The following is a 26,151-nucleotide window of genomic DNA, read 5'->3' on the forward strand; positions in this document are numbered from 1 at the left end:
GTCACAGTAGTAACAGGTCACAGTAGTATACAGGTCACAGTACAACAGGTCACAGTATACACAGGTCACAGTAGTACATAACAGGTCACAGTAGTATAACAGGTCACAGTAACAGAACATTTATTCTATGAATATATCATTATTATTGTCGTAATTATTTTCTGGTCACAAACACAATGTCCAATGAACAATTATCAGGAGGTACAACACAAAACATTGAACATTTTATGGACTTTATCGTATAGTCTCCTACAATATATGGACATTTTTACAGTCAATGTCCTATGAGAAAGAGATGCAGGCATAATTATCTGGTCCGTAAATAAAGTAAAGTGTTCATACCAGAGGTTAAACATGTCCAATGATTCAGCCCTCCTCAACTTTAACAGATGATTACTGCTAAATGTCGAAAGTGTCCAGAGGGAAGTGTTATGTGGGCTGACGAATCAGATGGTTTTCAAGCCAAACATAAACTGATCAAATCATGGACATAATTGCATTGACCTTAAAATGTCTCCATCCCATAGGGTAACTTACACTTTGACCTTTAGAGTGTACTCTTTTTGATCAGAGCTCATAGGGATCAGAGCTAGGAGGTGTCCAGTATGATCAGAGCTGGGAGGTGTCCAGTATGATCAGAGCTGGGAGGTGTCCAGTATGATCAGAGCTGGGAGGTGTCCAAACAATTAGTACAGAGTGCAGTACATTGACAGCAGTATACTGTAATGCCATCTTACGTCAAAACAATTAGTACATAGCATTTACAGTATACTGCGGTCACGTCCGTTGCAAATGTTGCAAAGATAGTTTAGATAAATACAATTAAAAAATAAAACGTTTGACTTAACTGCAAAGCCTTCTTATTTATGGAAAATGCAATACAAATCTGTTTTAGTTTAGTAGCGACCATATTACAACACAATAAATGAAAACATTTTGATAATATTGTATCAAACACTACTATATTCAAACACTAAATATCAAAGAAACAGAGCTGTAGCATTTGATCAGGGACATCAGAGACCTAATGATTTACAGCTGTTTTATTTTACCTTTTTCTAACTAGGCAAGTCAGTTAAGAACAAATTCTTATGTACAATGACAGCCTACCAGGTAACAGTGTGTTAACTGTCTTGTTCAATGGCAGAATGATAGATTTTTACCTTTTCAGCTCGGGGATTCGATCCAACAACCTTTCGGTTACTGGACCACCGCGCTAACCACTAGGCTACCTGCCGATACAACATCAGGATCATCTGGGTCCTAATGATTTGGGTCCTAAAGGCACAACAGCTCTGTCCTTCCAGTGCCTTCCTCCCTAAAAACAAATGGCCTGTAGCATGGCAGGCTCCCTCCACAGCCCTCTCCCTCCATCCCTCCTTCCCTTCACCCAGAAGAGCTGGGACATGATCTCCCTCCATCCCTCCTTCCCTTCTCCCAGAAGAGCTGGGACAGGATCACCCTCCATCCTTCATTCCCTTCCTCCAGCGGAGCTGGGACATGATCACCCTCCATCCCTCCTTCCCTTCCTCTAGCGGAGCTGGGACAGGATCTCCCTCCATCCCTCCTTCCCTTCCTCTAGCGGAGCTGGGACAGGATCACCCTCCATCCCTCCTTCCCTTCCTCCAGCGGAGCTGGGACATGATCACCCTCCATCCCTCCTTCCCTTCCTCTAGCGGAGCTGGGACAGGATCACCCTCCATCCCTCCTTCCCTTCTCCCAGAAGAGCTGGGACAGGATCACCCTCCATCCCTCCTTCCCTTCCTCCAGCGGAGCTGGGACAGGATCACCCTCCATCCTTCCTTCCCTTCCTCCAGCGGAGCTGGGACAGGATCACCCTCCATCCCTCCTTCCCTTCCTCCAGCGGAGCTGGGACATGATCACCCTCCATCCCTCCTTCCCTTCCCCCAGAAGAGCTGGGACAGGATCACCCTCCATCCCTCCTTCCCTTCCCTAGAAGAGCTGGGACAGGATCACCCTCCATCCTTCATTCCCTTCCTCCAGCGGAGCTGGGACAGGATCACCCTCCATCCCTCCTTCCCTCCTCCAGAAGAGCTGGGACAGGATCTCCCTCCATCCCTCCTTCCCTTCCTCTAGAAGAGCTGGGACAGGATCACCCTCCATCCTTCATTCCCTTCCCCTAGAAGAGCTGGGACAGGATCAGAGGCGAGGAGCATCCAGGGTACCCTATGTAGCCTCCAGTGATGACTCATCTCCAAGGTGTTATTAGCCATGTAATCTGTCCTGATAGCTGCTTCTTGAGGACATCCTCACAAAGGACACAGACAGAGAGTAGGAATGTATACCTGTAGGGTATGGTTACCAGAATATGAATCACCATCAGCAGCATCCAAACCTCCTCATTCTGACTGAGGCAAGGAGGAGAGGGGAGGAGGCAGGGAGCAAGAGAGGGGGAGGCAGGGGGAGGCAAGAAGGAGAGAGGAGGAGGCAGGGAGCAAGAACGGGGGAGGCAGGGGGAGGCAAGGAGGAGAGAGGAGGGAGGCAGGGGGAGGCAAGGAGGAGAGAGGAGGAGGCAGGGGGAGGCAAGGAGGAGAGAGGAGGAGGCAGGGGGAGGCAAGGAGGAGAGTGGAGGAGAGGGGAGGAGGCAGGGGGAGGCAAGGAGGAGAGAGGAGGAGGCAGGGAGCAAGAGCGGGGAGGCAGGGGGAGGCAGGGGGAGGCAAGAAGGAGAGAGGAGGAGGCAGGGGGAGGCAAGGAGGAGAGAGGAGGAGAGGGGAGGAGGCAGGGGGAGGCAAGGAGGAGAGTGGAGGAGAGGGGAGGAGGCAGGGGAGGCAAGGAGGAGAGAGGAGGAGGCAGGGGAGGCAAGGAGAAGAGAGGAGGGAGGCAGGGGGAGGCAAGGAGGAGAGAGGAGGAGATGGGAGGAGGCAGGGGGAGGCAAGGAGGAGAGAGGGGGAGGCAGGAAGGAGAGAGGGAGGCAGGGAAGAGAGAGGGGGAGGGAGGAAGGAGAGAGGAGGAGGCAGGGGGAGGCAAGAAGGAGAGAGGAGGAGGCAGGGGGAGGCAAGGAGGAGAGAGAAGGGAGGCAGGGGGAGGCAAGGAGGAGAGAGGGAGGCAGGGAGGAGAGAGGGGGAGGCAGGGAAGAGAGAGGGGGAGGGGGAGGCAGGGAAGAGAGAGGGGAGGGGGAGGGAGGAAGGAGAGAGGGGCGAGGGATCTCATTCTCAGTCACTTTGCTTAACATGATCAGAAAACAGAGGCATATGGAGTTCACAGAGACTGCAGCTACTTCATGTAATTAACACGTCATGTTCTAAACATATTCACAGTATGACTCAGGGTTGGGAATGAACAAGAAATCAATGTGACGTTATAGAAACTTGTGATCGTTCATTCGTTAGGGTTCATATTCCCTAAATGGGATGCCTGAAGAAACAGGGCCCATAATGTAGATGCTAAATCAAAATGACCAACAGGATATGAGGAGAGGAGGAAAGGAGGAGTGGAGAGGAGAGGAGGGGAGAGGAGAGGAGGGGAGAGGAAAGCTAGAGAGGAGAGGAAAGCTAGAGAGGAGAGAAGGGGAAAGCTGGAGAGGAGAGGAGAGGAGAGGAGAGGAGAGGAGAGGAGAGGAGAGGAGAGGAGAGGAGAGGAGAGGAGAGGAGAGGAGGGGAGAGGAAAGCTAGAGAGGAGAGAAGGGGAAAGCTGGAGAGGAGAGGAGAAGAGAGGAAAGCTGGAGAGGAGAGGAGAGGAGGGGAGAGGAAAGCTAGAGAGGAGGGGAGAGGAAAGCTAGAGAGGAGAGGAGAGGGGAGAAAAGCTGGAGAGGCGAGGAGAGCTGGAGAGGTGAGGAGGGGAGAGGAGAGGAAAGCTGGAGAGGAGAGGAGGGGACAGGAGAGGAGGGGAGAGGAGAGGAAAGCTGGAGAGGCGAGGAGGGGAGAGGAGAGGAAAGCTGGAGAAGCGAGGAGGGGAGAGGAGAGGAAAGCTGGAGAAGCGAGGAGGGGAGAGGAGATGAAAGCTGGAGAGGAGAGGAGAGGAGAGCTGGAGAGGAGAGGAGAGCTGGAGAGGAGAGGAGAGCTGGAGAGGAGAGGAGAGGAAAGCTGGAGAGGAGAGGAGAGGAGGGGAGAGGAAAGCTAGAGAGGAGGGGAGAGGAAAGCTAGAGAGGAGAGGAGAGGGGAGAAAAGCTGGAGAGGCGAGGAGAGCTGGAGAGGTGAGGAGGGGAGAGGAGAGGAAAGCTGGAGAGGAGAGGAGGGGACAGGAGAGGAGGGGAGAGGAGAGGAAAGCTGGAGAGGCGAGGAGGGGAGAGGAGAGGAAAGCTGGAGAAGCGAGGAGGGGAGAGGAGATGAAAGCTGGAGAGGAGAGGAGAGCTGGAGAGGAGAGGAGAGGAGAGCTGGAGAGGAGAGGAGAGGAGAGCTGGAGAGGAGAGGAGAGCTGGAGAGGAGAGGAAAGCTGGAGAGGAGAGGAGAGGAGAGGAGAGGAGAGGAGAGGAGAGGAGAGGAGAGCTGGAGAGGAGAGGAGAGGAAAGCTGAAGAGGAGAGGAGAGCTGGAGAGGAGACCTGGAGAGGAGAGGAGAGCTGGAGAGGAGAGGAGAGCTGGAGAGGAGAGGAGAGCTGGAGAGGAGAGCTGGAGAGGAGAGCTGGAGAAGGGAGGAGAGGAGTGGAGAGGAGAGCTGGAGAGGAGAAGAGAGGAGAGCTGGAGAGGAGAAGAGAGGAGAGCTGGAGAGGAGAGGAGAGCTGGAGAGGAGAGGAGAGGAGAGCTGGAGAGGAGAGGAGAGCTGGAGAGGAGAGGAGAGGAGAGCTGGAGAGGAGAGGAGAGCTGGAGAGGAGAAGAGGGCTGCAGAGGAGAAGAGGGCTGGAGAGGAGAGCTGGAGAGGAGAGGAGAGCTGGAGAGGAGAGGAGAGCTGGAGAGGAGAGGAGAGCTGGAGAGGAGAGCTGGAGAGGAGAGCTGGAGAGGAGAGGAGGGGAGGAGAGGAGGGGAGGGCTGGAGAGGAGAGGAGGGGAGGGCTGGAGAGGAGAGGAGAGCTAGAGAGGAGAGGAGAGCTGGAGAGGAGAGGAGAGCTGGAGAGGAGAGGAGAGCTGGAGAGGAGAGGAGAGGAGAGCTGGAGAGGAGAGGAAAGCTGGAGAGGAGAGGAGAGGAGAGGAGAGGAGAGCTGGAGAGGAGAGGAGAGGAAAGCTGAAGAGGAGAGGAGAGCTGGAGAGGAGACCTGGAGAGGAGAGGAGAGCTGGAGAGGAGAGGAGAGCTGGAGAGGAGAGGAGAGCTGGAGAGGAGAGCTGGAGAGGAGAGCTGGAGAGGAGAGCTGGAGAAGGGAGGAGAGGAGTGGAGAGGAGAAGAGAGGAGAGCTGGAGAGGAGAAGAGAGGAGAGCTGGAGAGGAGAGGAGAGCTGGAGAGGAGAGGAGAGCTGGAGAGGAGAGGAGAGCTGGAGAGGAGAGGAGAGGAGAGCTGGAGAGGAGAGGAGAGCTGGAGAGGAGAAGAGGGCTGGAGAGGAGAGCTGGAGAGGAGAGGAGAGCTGGAGAGGAGAGGAGAGCTGGAGAGGAGAGGAGAGCTGGAGAGGAGAGCTGGAGAGGAGAGCTGGAGAGGAGAGCTGGAGAGGAGAGCTGGAGAGGAGAGGAGGGGGAGGAGAGGAGGGGAGGGCTGGAGAGGAGAGGAGGGGAGGGCTGGAGAGGAGAGGAGGGGAGGGCTGGAGAGGAGAGGAGAGCTAGAGAGGAGAGGAGAGCTGGAGAGGAGAGGAGAGCTGGAGAGGAGAGATTCTTTAATAGAAGCCAACCGTTGGATACTGCAGGGCAGACAACCAGCCAGTGAATACTGCAGGGCAGATAGACAGCCAGTGAATACTGCAGGGCAGATAGACAGCCAGTGAATACTGCAGGGCAGACAGACAGCCAGTGAATACTGCAGGGCAGACAGACAGCCAGTGAATACTGCAGGGCAGACACACAGCCAGTGAATACTGCAGGGCAGACAGACAGCCAGTGAATACTGCAGGGCAGACAGACAGCTAGTGAATACTGCAGGGCAGATAGACAGCCAGTGAATACTGCAGGGCAGACACACAGCCAGTGAATACTGCAGGGCAGACAGACAGCCAGTGAATACTGCAGGGCAGACAGACAGCCAGGGAATACTGCAGGGCAGACAGACAGCCAGGGAATACTGCAGGGCAGACAAACAATTTCTGATTGCACAAAAAAACAAAATATTGTTTTCAGGTCATTCACACCTGTAAGCCGTCATTGTAAATAATAATTTGTTCATAACTGACTTGTCTTGTTAAATAAAGGTAAATATATATATATATATTTCAGGATAGATACATCACCAACATCTTTCTCCTTGACTGTTTTACCCTCTAAGTCCCTGTTTAGTCACTGTTTTCCATTACCCCTCAGAAGTAGTGCACTATATAGGGAATAGGATGCAACATATTTTTTAAATGTTACCTTTATTTTTAACTAGGAAAGTCAGTTAAGAACAAATTCTTATTTACAATGACAGCCTAGGAACAGTGGGGTTAACTGCCTTGTTCAGGGGCATAATGACAGATTTTTACCATGTCAGCTCGGGGATTCGATCCAGCAACCTATCGGTTACTAGTCCAACGCTCTAACCACTAGGCTACCTGCCACCCCTAGTGGTTAGGGAATAGGGTGCCATATAGGGAATAAGGTACCATTTGGGATAGATCCTCTGTCTTTCATTTCTTCATGCTAACCACTGTTAAGGTTCAATCAAGCACCGTTGATTGCCAATCAGCGTTCTCAAGCTGTGTTTTCGTCCCATATTGCTATCGCTCGCCCTTATCAGGCCGTGGCCTATCCAATGTTGCATGCCGATATCCAGCAATGCATAGAGGTGAAGAAAAGAGCAGCTCTACCTTTGTTGAAAAACAGGCCATTTACATTTCAATTTGCCACAACAAACGAATTGACTTTATCTGCACTGCATTTTCTCACTAGAACAGACCTTCCCTTTAACATAATGACAAACACACCAGAACAGACCTTCCCTTTAACATAATGACAAACACACCAGAACAGACCTTCCCTTTAACATAATGACAAACACACCAGAACAGACCTTCCCTTTAACATAATGACAAACACACCAGAACAGACCTTCCCTTTAACATAATGACAAACACACCAGAACAGACCTTCCCTTTAACATAATGACAAACACACCAGAACAGACCTTCCCTTTAACATAATGACAAACACACCAGAACAGACCTTCCCTTTAACATAATGACAAACACACCAGAACAGACCTTCCTCTTTAACATAATGACAGATTTAAGCAGACCTTCCCTTTAACAGATTTAAGCAGACCTAAGATAGTGGATGGGTATGCAGCAACGTTGGTTCAGGAAGCAAACTGAAATTTAAATTCCAAGCAATGAGAAACATTGGAATATTAGTTTACTTCCTGAATTGACTGGATAGAAGTCAATAGATTTGGTTTGCCCTTAGGCTATCTACAGTTGTAGATAGGGGGGGGTGAATTTGGAATGAGTATCAAGAACTAAATACATGTACACAGTGCCGGAATGAAACCAACAACAACGGGTGAAAACAACAGCATACCTGAGATGTTGAGTTCTGCGCTGCAGTAGATGGCTCCGTATTTGTTCTCAGCGACACACTGGTACATCCCAGAGTCAGCCTGTTGGACCTTCTGGATGATGAGCTCTCCATTCACCATCTCCACCCTGCTCTGAAACACAACATACTGTCCATTCACCATCTCCACCCTGCTCTGAAACACAACATACTGTCCATTCACCATCTCCACCCTGCTCTGAAACACAACATACTGTCCATTCACCATCTCCACCCTGCTCTGAAACACAACATACTGTCCATTCACCATCTCCACCCTGCTCTGAAACACAACATACTGTCCATTCACCATCTCCACCCTGCTCTGAAACACAACATACTGTCCATTCACCATCTCCACCCTGCTCTGAAACACAACATACTGCATTCACCATCTCCACCCTGCTCTGAAACACAACATACTGTCCATTCACCATCTCCACCCTGCTCTGAAACACAACATACTGTCCATTCACCATCTCCACCCTGCTCTGAAACACAACATACTGTCCATTCACCATCTCCACCCTGCTCTGAAACACAACATACTGTCCATTCACCATCTCCACCCTGCTCTGAAACACAACATACTGTCCATTCACCATCTCCACCCTGCTCTGAAACACAACATACTGTCCATTCACCATCTCCACCCTGCTCTGAAACACAACATACTGTCCATTCACCATCTCCACCCTGCTCTGAAACACAACATACTGCATTCACCATCTCCACCCTGCTCTGAAACACAACATACTGTCCATTCACCATCTCCACCCTGCTCTGAAACACAACATACTGTCCATTCACCATCTCCACCCTGCTCTGAAACACAACATACTGTCCATTCACCATCTCCACCCTGCTCTGAAACACAACATACTGTCCATTCACCATCTCCACCCTGCTCTGAAACACAACATACTGTCCATTCACCATCTCCACCCTGCTCTGAAACACAACATACCACATTCTTTTGGAGAGATTGGAAACCCAAATTGGTCTACACGGACAAGTTCTGGCCTGGTTTAGATCTTATCTGTCGGAAAGATATCAGATTGTCTCTGTGAATGGTTTGTCCTCTGACAAATCAACTGTAAATTTCGGTGTTCTCAAGGTTCCGTTTTAGGACCACTATTGTTTTCACTATATATTTTACCTCTTGGGGATGTCATTCGAAAACATAATGTTAACTTTCACTGCTATGCGGATGATACACAGCTGTACATTTCAATGAAACATGGTGAAGCCCCAAAATTGCCCTCGCTGGAAGCCTGTGTTTCAGAGATAAGGAAGTGGATGGCTGCAAACGTTCTACTTTTAAACTCAGACAAAACAGAGATGCTTGTTCTAGGTCCCAGAAAACAAAGAGATCTTCTGTTGAATCTGACAATTAATCTTGATGGTTGTACAGTCGTCTCAGATAAAACTGTTAAGGACCTCGGAGTTACTCTGGACCCTGATCTCTCTTTTGATGAACATATCAAGACTGTTTCAAGGACAGCTTTTTTCCATCTACATAAGACTGAAAAAATCTGAAATGTTCTGTTCAAAATTGATGCAGAAAAATGTATCCATGCTTTTGTTACTTCTAGGTTAGACTACTGCAATGCTCTACTTTCCGGCTACCCGGATAAAGCACTAAATAAACTTCAGTTAGTGCTAAATACGGCTGCTAGAATCCTGACTAGAACCAAAATGTATCATATTACTCCAGTGCTAGCCTCCTGTCATGACTGTCCTGCTCAGGTCAGGTTACAGGAGACCACAACCCAACAGAGTATCTCTCACCCCCAACAGAGGAGGAGAGATCTAGGGGTCTGAAGATGTGGGGGTTTTATGACCCCTCACGCCCATGATAAATCTTAGGCCACAGACAAAATTCCTTTGTCCTCTCACTATGGAGAACCAGCCTCAGAACATTAAACATGCAATAAATGGACTTTGGAACAATGGTTTCCGTCAGCCACAATGGTGGTCATGACGAGAGGTGGAATATGAAAATGTATGTAACTTTTGTTTTGTTATTAAAGGTTAAGAGATGACGTTATTATGAAAACATTGTACCTTTAAGAGTTTTCCCAGTATATGCCTGATGTTTATACATTGTACGCTGTGTGGAAAATATCCAAATCAAAGAGAATGTTTTGGTAAAGATGAAATGTGAAGTTAGTTGTCTAAAATTGGATTTGAGTAAAATCTAGACCTTGCCTCATAACTAGTTAAATCTAGACCTTGCCTCTTAACTTGGTCCGCCCAGAGAATTGCCCTAAAGGCGGCTACGCCCACTTCTGACCAGAGGGTATAAGACATGGGAGTTAAGAATGAACAGAGGAGACTAAGTGACCCCAGGCTGCAGCCGAGGTCTAAAAGGTCAACGAACCCCAAAACGCAACACAACGAAGAAGACAAATAAATATTTTTCTACCCATGCTATGGATGAGTAGCAGTGTCTAAGCGGGTGAACTCAAGCCGGAACACCTGGCCTCCACTCCCCATCGAATCGTGGTATCTACGCTGCTTTCATTCCTACGCTGTGAGCTCTGAGCTACAGAGCTGTCTGTCCTCAGAAGACCCCTATCAGAGCAAGGGCGAGGAATCAGACCACTAAGCCAAAAAGGACACTGACATCGTGAGGACAACCAGAGAGTTGCGCCGGAGAAGTGCGTCATTGAGAAGCCTAAACGACCCACGCGGAGCTTCCCACCTGAGACCTCCAACACGTAATTACATCATTATATTCTGACCCATAAGAGCGGCAGTTCGGGGCAAGGCTAGGGGTTTAAATAAGCAGAGCTGACGAATCCAAATGTATATTTCTCTCGTGTACTTTCTCTTTTTCCTCTCTCTTTTAAATCCGCATTTTGGGTAACACGCGCCATAGTGTGTTGGCCCGTTATACTAAGTCCTAATCAATAGCCTAGACGGTGTTTTGTGTATGTGTATCTTTTATCATCATTTTAGCTTTCTAGTAAATAAATAATCAACTAAGATTGGTGTGGTACAAACTCATTGGTGGGACCCGGGGCGTGCAGATTCCCGGATTATGCAGAATGAGACCGTAGAGGAAATTGATTAATTAGCGACTGTTGTAAAATCGATATTCTGATATTCTTTGAGTTAATTTGGGAAATAGAAACTCAATAAAACTAATTTTCCCATGGTGCCCCAGGTTAATGAGTTAATAATTGCTTGATTCATTTAATCACGCAATTAGAAACCTTTAATCATTCGATGAGCAACAGTCGTCACATTAACTAATACAACGTCACGACACTCCCTACACTGGCTTCCTGTTAAGGCAAGGGCTGAGTTCAAGGTTTTACTGCTAACCTACAAAGCATTACACGGACTTGCTCCTACCTATCTTTCCGATTTGGTCCTGCCGTACATACCTACACGTACGCTACGGTCACAAGACACAGGCCTCCTAATTGTCCCTAGAATTTCTAAGCAAACAGCTGGAGGCAGGGCTTTCTCCTATAGAGCTCCATTTTTATGGAATGGTCTGCCTACCCATGTGAGAGACGCAGACTCAGTCTCAACCTTTAAGTCTTTACTGAAGACTCATCTCTTCAGTAGGTCCTATGATTAACCTGTTATGGCTAGGGGGCAGTATTTTCACGGCCGGATAAAAAACGTACCCGATTTAATCTGATTATTACTCCTGCCCAGAAACTAGAATATGCATATAATTATTAGCTTTGGATAGAAAACACTCCAAAGTTTCTAAAACTGTTTGAATGGTGTCTGTGAGTATAACAGAACTCATTTGGCAGGCCAAAACCTGAGAAGATTCCATGCAGGAAGTGCCCTGTCTGACAATTTCTTGCCCTTCTTGATTATCTCTATCCATTACAGAGGATCTCTGCTGTTACGTGACACTTCCTACGGCTCCCATGGGCTCTCAGAAGGCGGCAAAAAGCTGAATCGTGGCTTTGCAGGCTCTGGTTGAAAAAAAGTAGTGCGTTTGGATAGTGGCTGGTTACAGTACTGTGAGACTCAGGCGCGTGCCCGAGTCGACCCCATGCTTCATTTTCTTTCGTCTGTTTACCTAAACGCAGATTCCCGGTTGGAATATTATCGCTTTTTTACGAGAAAAATGGCATAAAAATTGATTTTAAACAGCAGTTGACATGCTTCGAAGTACGGTAATGGAATATTTAGAAATCTTTTGTCACGAAATGCGCCATGCTCGTGACCCTTATTTACACTTCGGATAGTGTCTTGAGCGCACGAACAAAACGCCGTTATTTGGATATAACAATGGATTATTTTGAACCAAAACAACATTTGTTATTGAAGTAGCAGTCCTGGGAGTGCATTCTGACGAAGAACACCAAAGGTAATCAAACTTTTGTAATAGTAAATCGGAGTTTGGTCAGGGCTAAACTTGGTGGGTGTCTAAATAGCTAGCCGTGATGGCTGGGCTATCTACTCAGAATATTGTAAAATGTGCTTTCACCGAAAAGCTATTTTAAAATCGGACACCTCGATTGCACAAAGGAGTTCTATATCTATAATTCTTAAAATAATTGTTATGTTTTTTGTGAACGTTTATCATGAGTAATTTAGCAAATTCACCGGAGGTTTGCGGGGGGTATGCTAGTTCTGAACGTCACATGCTAATGTAAAAATCTGGTTTTTGATATAAATATGAACTTGATTGAACAAAACATGCATGTATTGTATAACATAATGTCCTAGGTGTGTCATCTGATGAAGATCATCAAAGGTTAGTGCTGCATTTAGCTGTGGTTTTGTTTTTTGTGACATTATATGCTAGCTTGAAAAATGGGTGTCTGATTATTTCTGGCTGGGTACTCTGCTGACATAATCTAATGTTTTCCTTTCGCTGTAAAGCCTTTTTGAAATCGGACAGTGTGGTTAGATAAAGGAGAGTCTTGTCTTTAAAATGCTGGTAAATAGTCATATGTTTGAAAAATGGGTTAGGGTTAGGGAAATGGAAGTTTTTGTATTTTTGAGGAATTTGTAATTCGTGCCACGCCTATCATTGCATATTGGAGCAGGTGTTCCGCTAGTGGAACGTCTAGATGTTAAGTGTAGTCTGGCCCAGGAGTGTGAAGGTGAACGGAAAGGCTCTGGAGCAACGAACCGCCCTTGCTGTCTCTGCCTGGCCGGTTCCCCTCTCTCCACTGAGATTCTCTGCCTCTAACCCTATTACAGGGGCTGAGTCACTGGCTTACTGGTGCTCTTCCATGCAGTCCCTAGGAGGGGTGCGTCACTTGAGTGGGTTGAGTCACTGACGTGGTCTTTCTGTCTGGGTTGGCGCCCCCCCTTGAGTTGTGCCGTGGCGGAGATCTTTGGGGGCTATACTCGGCCTTGTCTCAGGATGGTAAGTTGGTGGTTGAAGATATCCCTCTCGTGGTGTGGGGGCTGTGCTTTGGCAAAGTGGGTGGGGTTATATCCTGCCTGTTTGGCCCTGTACGGGGGTATCATCAGATGGGGCCACAGTGTCTCCCAACCCCTCCTGTCTCAGCCTCCAGTATTTATGCTGCAGCAGTTTATGTGTCGGGGGGCTAGGGTCAGTCTGTTATATCTGGAGTATTTCTCCTGTCTTATCTGGTGTCCTGTGTGAATTTAAGTATGCTCTCTCTAATTCTCTCTTTTTCTCTCTCTCTCGGAGGACCTGAGCCCTAGGACAATGCCTCAGGACTACCTGGCATGATGACTCCTTGTTGTCCCCAGTCCACCTGGCCGTGCTGCTGCTCCAGTTTCAACTGTTCTGCCTGCGGCTATGGAACCCTGACCTCTTCACTGTGATTATAATTACTTGACCATTTATGAACATTTGAACATCTTGGCCATGTTCTGCTATAATCTCCACCCGGCACAGCCAGAAGAGGATTGGCCACCCCTCATAGCCTGGTTCCTCTCTAGGTTTCTTCCTAGGTTTTGGCCTTTCTAGAGAGTTTGTCCCAGCCACCGTGCTTCTACATCTGCATTGCTTGCTGTTTGGGGTTTTAGGCTGGGTTTCTGTACAGCACTTTGATATGTCAGCTGATGTAAGAAGGGCTATATAAATACATTTGATTTGATTTGATACTCCATTCACCATCTCCACCCAGCTCTGAAACACAACATACCCCTCTTATCAATGTTATAACACCTTGGATGTGTCCCAAATAGCACCCTATTCACTATATACTGTAGTGCATTACTTTTTACCAGGGTTAATAGTGCTCATAGGGAGATCCATAGGGAGATCCATAGGGAGACACATAGGGAGACCCATAGGGCCCATAGAGAAACCCATAGGGAGACACATAGGGAGACCCATAGGGCCCATAGAGAAACCCATAGGGAGACCCATAGGGAGACCCATAGGGAGACCCATAGGGCCCATAGGGAGACCCATAGGGAGATCCATAGGGAGATCCATAGGGAGATCCATAGGGAGAACCATAGGGAGATCCATAGGGAGACCCATAGGGAGAACCATAGGGAGACCCATAGGGAGAACCATAGGGAGACCCATAGGGAGACCCATAGGGAGATCCATAGGGAGACCCATAGGGAGACCCATAGGGAGATCCATAGGGAGACCCATAGGGAGAACCATAGGGAGACCCATAGGGAGACCCATAGGGAGACCCATAGGGAGACCCATAGGGCCCATAGAGAGATCCACCCTGCTCTGAAACACAACATACTCCACTCACAATCCCGGTATTCATGATACAGTCACAAATTTAAGTAGTGCCTTAGTTAAGCAATAAGGCACGCGAGGCAGTGCTGCATCATGAATACAGTCACAGGTAAGAGGCAGTGCTGCATCATGAATACAGTCACAGGTAAGAGGCAGTGCTGTATCGTGAATACAGTCACAGGTAAGAGGCAGTGCTGTATCATGAATACAGTCACAGGTACGAGGCAGTGCTGCATCGTGAATACAGTCACAGGTAAGAGGCAGTGCTGTATCGTGAATACAGTCACAGGTAAGAGGCAGTGCTGTATCGTGAATACAGTCACAGGTAAGAGGCAGTGCTGAATCATGAATACAGTCACAGGTAAGAGGCAGTGCTGCATCGTGAATACAGTCACAGGTAAGAGGCAGTGCTGAATTGTGAATACAGTCACAGGTAAGAGGCAGTGCTGCAGCATGAATACAGTCACAGGTAAGAGGCAGTGCTGAATTGTGAATACAGTCACAGGTAAGAGGCAGTGCTGCAGCATGAATACAGTTAGACAGACAACCTAATTTCCACTCTATTTTATATTTTAAATGTCTCTGCTGTGTATTCTAGAACTGCGTATTGCCTAAATAATTGCTGTGTATTCTAGAACTGCGTATTGCCTAAACAATAGCTGTGTATTCTAGAACTGCGTATTGCCTAAATAATTGCTGTGTATTCTAGAACTGGGTATTGCCTAAACAATAGCTGTGTATTCTAGAACTGCGTATTGCCTAAATAATAGCTGTGTATTCTAGAACTGGGTATTGCCTAAACAATAGCTGTGTATTCTAGAAGTGGGTATTGCCTAAACAATAGCTGTGTATTCTAGAACTGGGTATTGCCTAAACAATAGCTGTGTATTCTAGAACTGGGTATTGCCTAAACAATAGCTGTGTATTCTAGAAGTGGGTATTGCCTAAACAATAGCTGTGTATTCTAGAACTGGGTATTGCCTAAACAATAGCTGTGTATTCTAGAACTGGGTATTGCCTAAACAATAGCTGGGTATTCTAGAACTGGGTATTGCCTAAATAATAGCTGGGTATTCTAGAACTGGGTATTGCCTAAATAATTGCTGTGTATTCTAGAACTGGGTATTGCCTAAACAATAGCTGTGTATTCTAGAACTGGGTATTGCCTAAACAATAGCTGTGTATTCTAGAAGTGGGTATTGCCTAAACAATAGCTGTGTATTCTAGAACTGGGTATTGCCTAAACAATAGCTGTGTATTCTAGAACTGGGTATTGCCTAAACAATAGCTGTGTATTCTAGAAGTGGGTATTGCCTAAATAATAGCTGTGTATTCTAGAACTGGGTATTGCCTAAACAATAGCTGGGTATTCTAGAACTGGGTATTGCCTAAACAATAGCTGTGTATTCTAGAACTGGGTATTGCCTAAACAATAGCTGTGTATTCTAGAAGTGGGTATTGCCTATTAGAGTGGTGTTCTGGGGGAGGGAGGGGTGTTGTGTGTGTTCCTAATTGCAAGTACCTATGGGGTTAGGGAATGTGTGTGTTTTATTTTTATTGTGAGTACCTGATGGGGGTTAACGGTGAATGTGTGTGAAACTGCCTGCCTGTGTGTTCTTCCCTATGTTAGAGTACCTATGGTGTGAGTGCCTGTGGTGTGAGTGCCTGTGGTGTGAGTACATGTGGTGTGAGTACCTGTAGTGTGTGTAGTTCCCTGTGGTGTGAGTACCTGTGGTGTGTGTACCTGTGTATGAGTACCTGGGGTGTGAGTACCTGGGGTGTGAGTACCTGTGGTGTGAGTACCTGTGGTGTGAGTACCTGTGGTGTGAGTACCTGTGGTGTGTGAGTACCTGTGGTGTGTGAGTACCTGTGGTGTGTGTAGTACCCTGTGGTGTGTGTAGTTCCCTGTGGTGTGTGTAGTTCCCTGTGGTGTGTGAGTACCTGTGGTGTGAGTACATGTGGTGTGAGTACCTGTGGTGTGAGTACCTGTGGTGAGTACCTGTGGTGTGAGTACCTGTGGTGTGTGTACCTGTGGTGTGAGTACATGTGGTGTGAGTACCTGTGTATGAGTACCTGTGGTGTGTGTAGTTCCCTGTGGTGTGTGTAGTTCCCTGTGGTGTGAGTACTTCCCTGTGATGTGAGTACCTGTGGTGTGAGTACCTGTGGTGTGAGTACCTGTGGTGTGAGTACCTGTGGTGTGAGCGGCTCTCCATTGCGGAGCCAGCGGTAGGTGGGTCTAGGCTTCCCTGTGGCCTTGCACTCCCAGTGCAGCTGATCTCCACTGTCCAACTGGCTGTCGTTTATCGTGCTGATCCACTGGGGGAAGGCTGGGGAGGAGAGAACAGATGAAATATGAAAATCCTTATAGAGTATGATGTGTTTGAGCTGAATAAGACAACAGTATTATAGAGTATGATGTTAGTATGATGTCCCCCTTCAATATTCCTTCCATTGTTTTCTATCTATCTACAGTTGAAGTCGGAAGTTTACATACACCTTAGCCAAAAACATTTAAACTCAGTTTTTCACAATTCCTGACATTTAATCCTAGTAAAAATTCCCTGTTTTAGGTCAGTTAGGATCACCACTTTATTTTAAGAATGTGAAATGTCAGAATAATAGTAGAGAGAATCGTTTATTTCAGCTTTTATTTCTTTCATCACATTCCCAGTGGGTCAGAAGTTTACATACACTCAATTAGTATTTGGTAGCAATGCCTTTAAATTGCTTGACTTGGGTCAAACGTTTCGGGTAGCCTTCCACAAGCTTCCCACAATAAGTTGGGTGAATTTTGGCCCATTCCTCCTGACAGAGCTGGTGTAACTGAGTCAGGTTTGTAGGCCTCCTTGCTCGCACACGCTTTTTCAGTTCTGCCCACACATTTTCTATAGGATAGAGGTCGGGGCTTTGTGATGGCCACTCCAATACCTTGACTTTGTTGTCCTTAAGCCATTTTGACACAACGTTGGATGTATGCTTGGGGTCCATTTGAAAGACCCATTTGCGACCAAGCTTTAACTTCCTGACTGATGTCTTGAGATGTTGCTTCAATATATCCACATAATTTTCCTCCCTCATGATGTCATCTAGTTTGTGAAGAGCACCAGTCCCTCCTGCAGCAAAGCACCTCCACAACATGATGCTGCCACCCCCGTGCTTCACGGTTGGGATGGTGTTCTTCGGCTTGCAAGCCTCCCCCTTTTTCCACCAAGCATAACAATGGTCATTATGGCCAAACAGTTCGATTTCTGTTTCATCAGACCAGAGGACATTTCTCCAAAAAGTACGATCTTTGTCCCCATGTGCAGTTGCAAACCGTAGTCTGGCTTTTTTATGGCGGTTTTGGAGCAGTGGCTTCTTCCTTGATGAGCGGCCTTCCAGGTTATGTCGATATAGGTCTCATTTTACTGTGGATATAGATACTTTTGTACCTGTTTCCTCCAGCGTCTTCACAAGGTCCTTTGCTGTTGTTCTGGGATTGATTTGCACTTTTTGCACCAAAGTACGTTCATCTCTAGGAGACAGAATGCGTCTCCTTTCTGAGCGGTGTGACGGCTGCGTGGTCCCATGGTGTTTATACTTGCGTACTATTGTTTGTACAGATCAACGTGGTACCTTCAGGCGTTTGGAAATTGCTCCCATGGATGAACCAGACTTGTGGAGGTCTACAATTTCTTTTCTGAGGTCTTGGCTGACTTCTTTTGATTTTCCTATGATGTCAAGCAAAGAGGCACTGAGTTTGAAGGTAGGCCTTGAAATACATCCACAGGTACACCTCTAATTGACTCTAGTGATGTCAATTAGCCTATCAGAAGCTTCCAAAGCCATGACATCATTTTCTGGAATTTTCCAAGCTGTTTAAAGGCACAGCCAACTTAGTGTATGTAAACTTCTGACCCACTCGAATTGTGATAGTGAATTATAAGTGAAATAATCTGTCTGTAAACAATTGTGGGAAAAATTACTTGAGTCATGCCCAAAGTAGATGTCCTAACCGACTTGCCAAAACTATAGTTTGTTAACAAGACATTTGTGGAGTTGTTGAAAAACGAGTTTTAATGACTCCAACCTAAGTGTATGTAAACTTCCGACTTCAACTCAATGTATCTGTCTGACACACACACACACACACACACACACACACACACACACACACACACACACACACACACACACACACACACACACACACACACACACACACACACACACAGCCTTGGGAGGACATACTTCCTGTGAATCAATATTCCCTGGCTACTCCTCCCGTGCACACACACTCTCTGTCACTTCCTGTGCATCAATATTCCCTGGCTACTCCTCCCGTGCACACACACTCTCTGTCACTTCCTGTGCATCAATATTCCCTGGCTACTCTCACTGGGAGCCTCATTGGTAGCAGGCTGCATGTCATGTGAACAGCTCAACCTGTTGTGTGAACCTTTATTGTGAGCAGAGACCTTCCAGACCATAATTATCCAATCAAACCACAGATAAAAGGCCATATGACCCTGAATAAATATCCAATCAAACCACAGATAAAAGGCCATATGACCCTGAATAAACATCCAATCAAACCACAGATAAAGGCCATATCACCCTGAATAAACATCCAATCAAACCACACAAGTGACTTTACATTCCTTAAATCCAATCTCTTTAACAGGATGATACCAGTCCTACACAGAAACCAGTTTGTCTTCATTCCATCAGGAGGGTGTTTGGTCTTGTCTTCATTCCATCAACAGGGTGTTTGGTCTTGTCTTCATTCCATCAACAGGGTGTTTGGTCTTGTCTTCATTCCATCAGGAGTTTTGACTTTTTCATTCCATCAGGAGGGTGTTTGGACTTGTCTTCATTCCATCAACAGGGTGTTTGGTCTTGTCTTCATTCCATCAACAGGGTGTTTGGTCTTGTCTTCATTCCATCAGGAGGGTGTTTGGACTTGTCTTCATTCCATCAACAGGGTGTTTGGTCTTGTCTTCATTCCATCAACAGGGTGTTTGGTCTAGTCTTAATTTCATCAGGAGGGTGTTTGATCGGCAGTATTACCTAGCCATTATACAAGTGGCTCAATAATATGAAAAACTACAAATGTACCTCTGTGTGCATCTGCATAGTAATAAAATGAAACAAATAATCTTCGAACAATTAGTTATTTATGACGTAAACATAAACAACAGCAAAAACTGAACAGGGAGAGAAGAACAGGAAGTGGACACTATTCAGTAAGACTACCTAACGGATGATAATCCATTCTACTTCCTCTACCAAACCTAATCACTGTAAAACATATCGCAGAATATGAGTATTTTTCCATTGATGACATAATGCCCACTTGATCTCAGTCAGTGACATTCTCCTCCAGATAAGAGCAGACGGGACTGGCTTGATGGATATTCTACAGTAGGTATCAGGGAGCAGACAGGACTGGGTTGATGGATATTCTACAGTAGGTATCAGGGAGCAGACAGGACTGGGTTGATGGATATTCTACAGTAGGTATCAGGGAGCAGACAGGACTGGGTTGATGGATATTCTACAGTAGGTATCAGGGAGCAGACAGGACTGGCTTGATGGATATTCTACAGTAGGTATCAGGGAGCAGACAGGACTGGCTTGATGGATATTCTACAGTAGGTATCAGGGAGCAGACAGGACTGGGTTGATGGATATTCTACAGTAGGTATCAGGGAGCAGACAGGACTGGGTTGATGGATATTCTACAGTAGGTATCAGGGAGCAGACAGGACTGGGTTGATGGATATTCTACAGTAGGTATCAGGGAGCAGACAGGACTGGGTTGATGGATATTCTACAGTAGGTATCAGGGAGCAGACAGGACTGGGTTGATGGATATTCTACAGTAGGTATCAGGGAGCAGACAGGACTGGGTTGATAGATATTCTACAGTAGGTATCAGGGAGCAGACAGGACTGGGTTGATGGATATTCTACAGTAGGTATCAGGGAGCAGAAAGGACTGGGTTGATAGATATTCTACAGTAGGTATCAGGGAGCAGACAGGACTGGGTTGATAGATATTCTACAGTAGGTATCAGGGAGCAGACAGGACTGGGTTGATGGATATTCTACAGTAGGTATCAGGGAGCAGACAGGACTGGGTTGATAGATATTCTACAGTAGGTATCAGGGAGCAGACGGGACTGGGTTGATAGATATTCTACAGTAGGTATCAGGGAGCAGACAGGACTGGGTTGATAGATATTCTACAGTAGGTATCAGGGAGCAGACAGGACTGGGTTGATGGATATTCTACAGTAGGTATCAGGGAGCAGACAGGACTGGGTTGATAGATATTCTACAGTAGGTATCAGGGAGCAGACAGGACTGGGTTGATGGATATTCTACAGTAGGTATCAGGGAGCAGACAGGACTGGCTTGATGGATATTCTACAGTAGGTATCAGGGAGCAGACAGGACTGGGTTGATAGATATTCTACAGTAGGTATCAGGGAGCAGACAGGACTGGGTTGATAGATATTCTACAGTAGGTATCAGGGAGCAGACAGGACTGGGTTGATAGATATTCTACAGTAGGTATCAGGGAGCAGACAGGACTGGGTTGATAGATATTCTACAGTAGGTATCAGGGAGCAGACGGGACTGGGTTAATAGATATTCTACAGTAGGTATCAGGGAGCAGACAGGACTGGGTTGATAGATATTCTACAGTAGGTATCAGGGAGCAGACAGGACTGGGTTGATGGATATTCTACAGTAGGTATCAGGGAGCAGACAGGACTGGGTTGATAGATATTCTACAGTAGGTATCAGGGAGCAGACAGGACTGGGTTGATGGATATTCTACAGTAGGTATCAGGGAGCAGACAGGACTGGGTTGATGGATATTCTACAGTAGGTATCAGGGAGCAGACAGGACTGGGTTGATAGATATTCTACAGTAGGTATCAGGGAGCAGACAGGACTGGGTTGATGGATATTCTACAGTAGGTATCAGGGAGCAGACAGGACTGGGTTGATAGATATTCTACAGTAGGTATCAGGGAGCAGACAGGACTGGGTTGATGGATATTCTACAGTAGGTATCAGGGAGCAGACAGGACTGGGTTGATGGATATTCTACAGTAGGTATCAGGGAGCAGACAGGACTGGGTTGATGGATATTCTACAGTAGGTATCAGGGAGCAGACAGGACTGGGTTGATAGATATTCTACAGTAGGTATCAGGGAGCAGACAGGACTGGGTTGATAGATATTCTACAGTAGGTATCAGGGAGCAGACAGGACTGGGTTGATGGATATTCTACAGTAGGTATCAGGGAGCAGACAGGACTGGGTTGATAGATATTCTACAGTAGGTATCAGGGAGCAGACAGGACTGGGTTAATAGATATTCTACAGTAGGTATCAGGGAGCAGACAGGACTGGGTTGATGGATATTCTACAGTAGGTATCAGGGAGCAGACAGGACTGGGTTGATAGATATTCTACAGTAGGTATCAGGGAGCAGACGGGACTGGGTTGATAGATATTCTACAGTAGGTATCAGGGAGCAGACAGGACTGGGTTGATAGATATTCTACAGTAGGTATCAGGGAGCAGACAGGACTGGGTTGATGGATATTCTACAGTAGGTATCAGGGAGCAGACAGGACTGGGTTGATAGATATTCTACAGTAGGTATCAGGGAGCAGACAGGACTGGGTTGATGGATATTCTACAGTAGGTATCAGGGAGCAGACAGGACTGGCTTGATGGATATTCTACAGTAGGTATCAGGGAGCAGACAGGACTGGGTTGATAGATATTCTACAGTAGGTATCAGGGAGCAGACAGGACTGGGTTGATGGATATTCTACAGTAGGTATCAGGGAGCAGACAGGACTGGGTTGATAGATATTCTACAGTAGGTATCAGGGAGCAGACGGGACTGGGTTGATAGATATTCTACAGTAGGTATCAGGGAGCAGACGGGACTGGCTTGATGGATATTCTACAGTAGGTATCAGGGAGCAGACAGGACTGGGTTAATAGATATTCTACAGTAGGTATCAGGGAGCAGACAGGACTGGGTTGATAGATATTCTACAGTAGGTATCAGGGAGCAGACGGGACTGGGTTGATAGATATTCTACAGTAGGTATCAGGGAGCAGACAGGACTGGGTTGATAGATATTCTACAGTAGGTATCAGGGAGCAGACAGGACTGGGTTGATGGATATTCTACAGTAGGTATCAGGGAGCAGACATGACTGGGTTAATAGATATTCTACAGTAGGTATCAGGGAGCAGACAGGACTGGGTTGATGGATATTCTACAGTAGGTATCAGGGAGCAGACGGGACTGGGTTGATAGATATTCTACAGTAGGTATCAGGGAGCAGACGGGACTGGGTTGATAGATATTCTACAGTAGGTATCAGGGAGCAGACAGGACTGGGTTGATAGATATTCTACAGTAGGTATCAGGGAGCAGACAGGACTGGGTTGATAGATATTCTACAGTAGGTATCAGGGAGCAGACAGGACTGGGTTGATGGATATTCTACAGTAGGTATCAGGGAGCAGACATGACTGGGTTGATAGATATTCTACAGTAGGTATCAGGGAGCAGACAGGACTGGGTTGATGGATATTCTACAGTAGGTATCAGGGAGCAGACGGGACTGGGTTGATAGATATTCTACAGTAGGTATCAGGGAGCAGACGGGACTGGGTTGATGAGATATTCTACAGTAGGTATCAGGGAGCAGACGGGACTGGGTTAGAGAACGGGCACAAACACACTAGAATCCTAGTAGTATCAGTCAAGTCCAAACCAGAACAAACTGCCCAATGAAACAATGAAACAAAAGCACAGCGGTCTCTACCAATACCATATTAACACTAGAACAACGTGGCTCCAGTCCAACCGTCGCATAACTTACTGTAGACCTGGAGGTATCCCTTGAAAGCGGTTCCTCCCCTGGGGTTCTCAGCTTTACACTCGTAGGTCCCTGAGTCTTCCAGTTGGACATTGGGGATCTCCAGAACAGCCTGGGACTTTCTCAGACGAGCCTTCTTAGGGATGTTACCGTTCATCTTCCTCCACGTGATTGTCGGGACTGGACTAACAGGAGAGGAAAGGGTTAAAATCCAAGGTGAAAGGACTAACAGGAGAGGAGAGGGTTAAAATCCAAGGTGAAAGGACTAGCAGGAAAGGAGAGTAAAGGATTACATCCTAATAAATCTGCACAATTAATAGTCAGAACAGGAAATAACAGTTGGAAAATATTGTGGATAGTAGGACTGGAGAGAGGACATTTGACAGGATTATATAGGAGACTGGAGAGAGGACAGTTCACATCATCCATCACTCGGCCCAGATGTTACATCACTTGTAGAATGTTCATCTGTTCAAAATTCACAAGGACATTTTTATACGTGGAGTGAAGGGATGTCTGAGCGCTGTCTGCTCTAATGGAGTGAAGGGATGTCTGACTGCTGTCTGCTCTAATAGACTGAAGGGATGTCTGACTGCTGTCTGCTCTAATGGACTGAAGGGATGTCTGACTGCTGTCTGCTCTAATGGAGTGAAGGGATGTCTGAGCGCTGTCTGCTCTAATGGACTGAAGGGATGTCTGACTGCTGTCTGCTCTAATGGACTGAAGGGATGTCTTGAACTGTCTGCTCTAATGGACTGAAGGGATGTCTGACTGCTGTCTGCTCTAATGGACTGAAGGGATGTCTGACTGCTGTCTGCTCTAATAGACTGAAGGGATGTCTGACTGCTGTCTGCTCTAATGGACTGAAGGGATGTCTTGAACTGTCTGCTCTAATAGACTGAAGGGATGTCTGACTGCTGTCTGCTCTAATGGACTGAAGGGATGTCTGACTGCTGTCTGCTCTAATGGACTGAAGGGATGTCTGACTGCTGTCTGCTCTAATGGACTGAAGGGATGTCTGACTGCTGTCTGCTCTAATGGACTGAAGGGATGTCTGACTGCTGTCTGCTCTAATGGACTGAAGGGATGTCTGACTGCTGTCTGCTCTAATGGACTGAAGGGATGTCTGACTGCTGTCTGCTCTAATGGACTGAAGGGATGTCTGACTGCTGTCTGCTCTAATGGACTGAAGGGATGTCTGACTGCTGTCTGCTCTAATGGACTGAAGGGATGTCTGACTGCTGTCTGCTCTAATGGACTGAAGGGATGTCTGACTGCTGTCTGCTCTAATGGAGTGAAGGGATGTCTTGAACTGTCTGCTCTAATGGACTGAAGGGATGTCTGAGCGCTGTCTGCTCTAATGGACTGAAGGGATGTCTGAAACCCTTACAGTGTGTATTGGTTGTCAAACATAATGATTTTACCACTAAGGGAGGTCAATGTCAGTTTGCTCAAGGGGACAACATGAGATTGGATTATAGAATAGAAACAGCTTGTAGCAAGTCCTTATTTCTGATGTAATATCTCCAGTTACAATACGTCTAGCTTCCAGACATGACATAAGGGTTACACACATTAAAAAGGGGTGCAGGCATGACATAAGGGGTGCAGACATTTCTACTCTACATCTCCATACACAAGGTATGTTCAGAGAATGTTCTAGTGCTGGAAGCTAGACGTATTGTTACTTTTATTATTACATCAGAAATAAGGACTTGCTACAAGCTGTTTCTATTCTATAATCCAATTTCATGTTGTCCCCTTGAGCACACTGACATTGACCTCCCTTAGTGGTAAAATCATAATGTTTGAGTAAGCATGCAGTCAGGGCAGGAGATGGGTGAGTAAGGATGCAGTCAGAGGAGGGGATGGGAGAGTAAGGATGCAGTCAGAGGAGGAGACGGGAGAGTAAGGATGTAGCCAGGGGAGGGGATGGGAGAGTAAGGATGTAGCCATCGAAGGAGATGGGAGAGTAAGGATGCAGTCAGAGGAGGGGATGGGAGAGTAAGGATGTAGCCATCGAAGGAGATGGGAGAGTAAGGATGCAGTCAGGGGAGGGGACGGGAGAGTAAGGATGCAGTCAGGGGAGGGGACGGGAGAGTAAGGATGCAGTCAGAGGAGGAGATGGGAGAGTAAGGATGTAGTCAGGGAAGGGGACGGGAGAGTAAGGATGCAGTCAGAGGAGGGGATGGGAGAGTAAGGATGTAGCCATCGAAGGAGATGGGAGAGTAAGGATGTAGCCATCGAAGGAGATGGGAGAGTAAGGATGAAGCCATCGGAGGAGATGGGAACGTAAGCATGCAGTCAGAGGAGGGGATGGGAGAGTAAGGATGTAGCCATCGGAGGGGATGGGAGAGTAAGGATGCAGTCAGAGGAGGGGATGGGAGAGTAAGGATGTAGCCATCGGAGGGGATGGGAGAGTAAGGATGCAGTCAGGGAGGGGATGGGAGAGTAAGGATGTAGCCATCGGAGGGGATGGGAGAGTAAGGATGCAGTCAGGGGAGGGGATGGGAGAGTAAGGATGTAGCCATCGGAGGAGATGGGAGAGTAAGCATGCAGTCAGAGGAGGAGATGGGAAAGGGGATGGGAGAGGAGATGGGAACGTAAGCATGCAGTCAGAGGAGGGGATGGGAGAGTAAGCATGCAGTCAGAGGAAGAGATGGGAGAGTAAGGATGTAGCCATCGGAGGAGATGGGAGAGTAAGGATGCAGTCAGAGGAGGGGATGGGAGAGTAAGCATGCAGTCAGAGGAGGAGATGGGAGAGTAAGGATGTAGCCATCGGAGGAGATGGGAGAGTAAGGATGCAGTCAGAGGAGGGGATGGGAGAGTAAGCATGCAGTCAGAGGAGGGGATGGGAGAATAAGGATGCAGCCATCGAAGGAGACGGGAGAGTAAGGATGCAGTCAGGGGAGGGGATGGGAGAGTAAGGATGTAGCCATCGAAGGAGATGGGAGAGTAAGGATGCAGTCAGAGGAGGAGACGGGGCAGTAGATGGGAGAGTAAGGATGCAGTCAGAGGAGGAGATGGGAGAGTAAGCA

General features: G+C 47.2%; 1 protein-coding gene across 2 annotated transcripts in view; it reads right to left on the reverse strand.

Annotated features, from left to right (window-relative positions):
* Positions 1-26,151, reverse strand: part of cntn5 (contactin 5) — a 488,559-nt gene that overhangs the window by 177,634 nt on the left and 284,774 nt on the right. For both annotated transcript variants that reach the window (XM_045704177.1, XM_045704176.1), the window contains exons 9-11: positions 23,117-23,298; positions 16,399-16,535; positions 7,524-7,653 (exon numbers count right to left, since the gene is read on the reverse strand). In XM_045704177.1, coding sequence (XP_045560133.1) covers positions 7,524-7,653; positions 16,399-16,535; positions 23,117-23,298 — 449 coding nt within the window. The remainder of the gene's footprint in view (positions 1-7,523; positions 7,654-16,398; positions 16,536-23,116; positions 23,299-26,151) is intronic.

The sequence above is a fragment of the Salmo salar genome, chromosome ssa20 (genome assembly GCF_905237065.1).
Source record: "Salmo salar chromosome ssa20, Ssal_v3.1, whole genome shotgun sequence".
Lineage (NCBI taxonomy): Eukaryota > Metazoa > Chordata > Actinopteri > Salmoniformes > Salmonidae > Salmo > Salmo salar.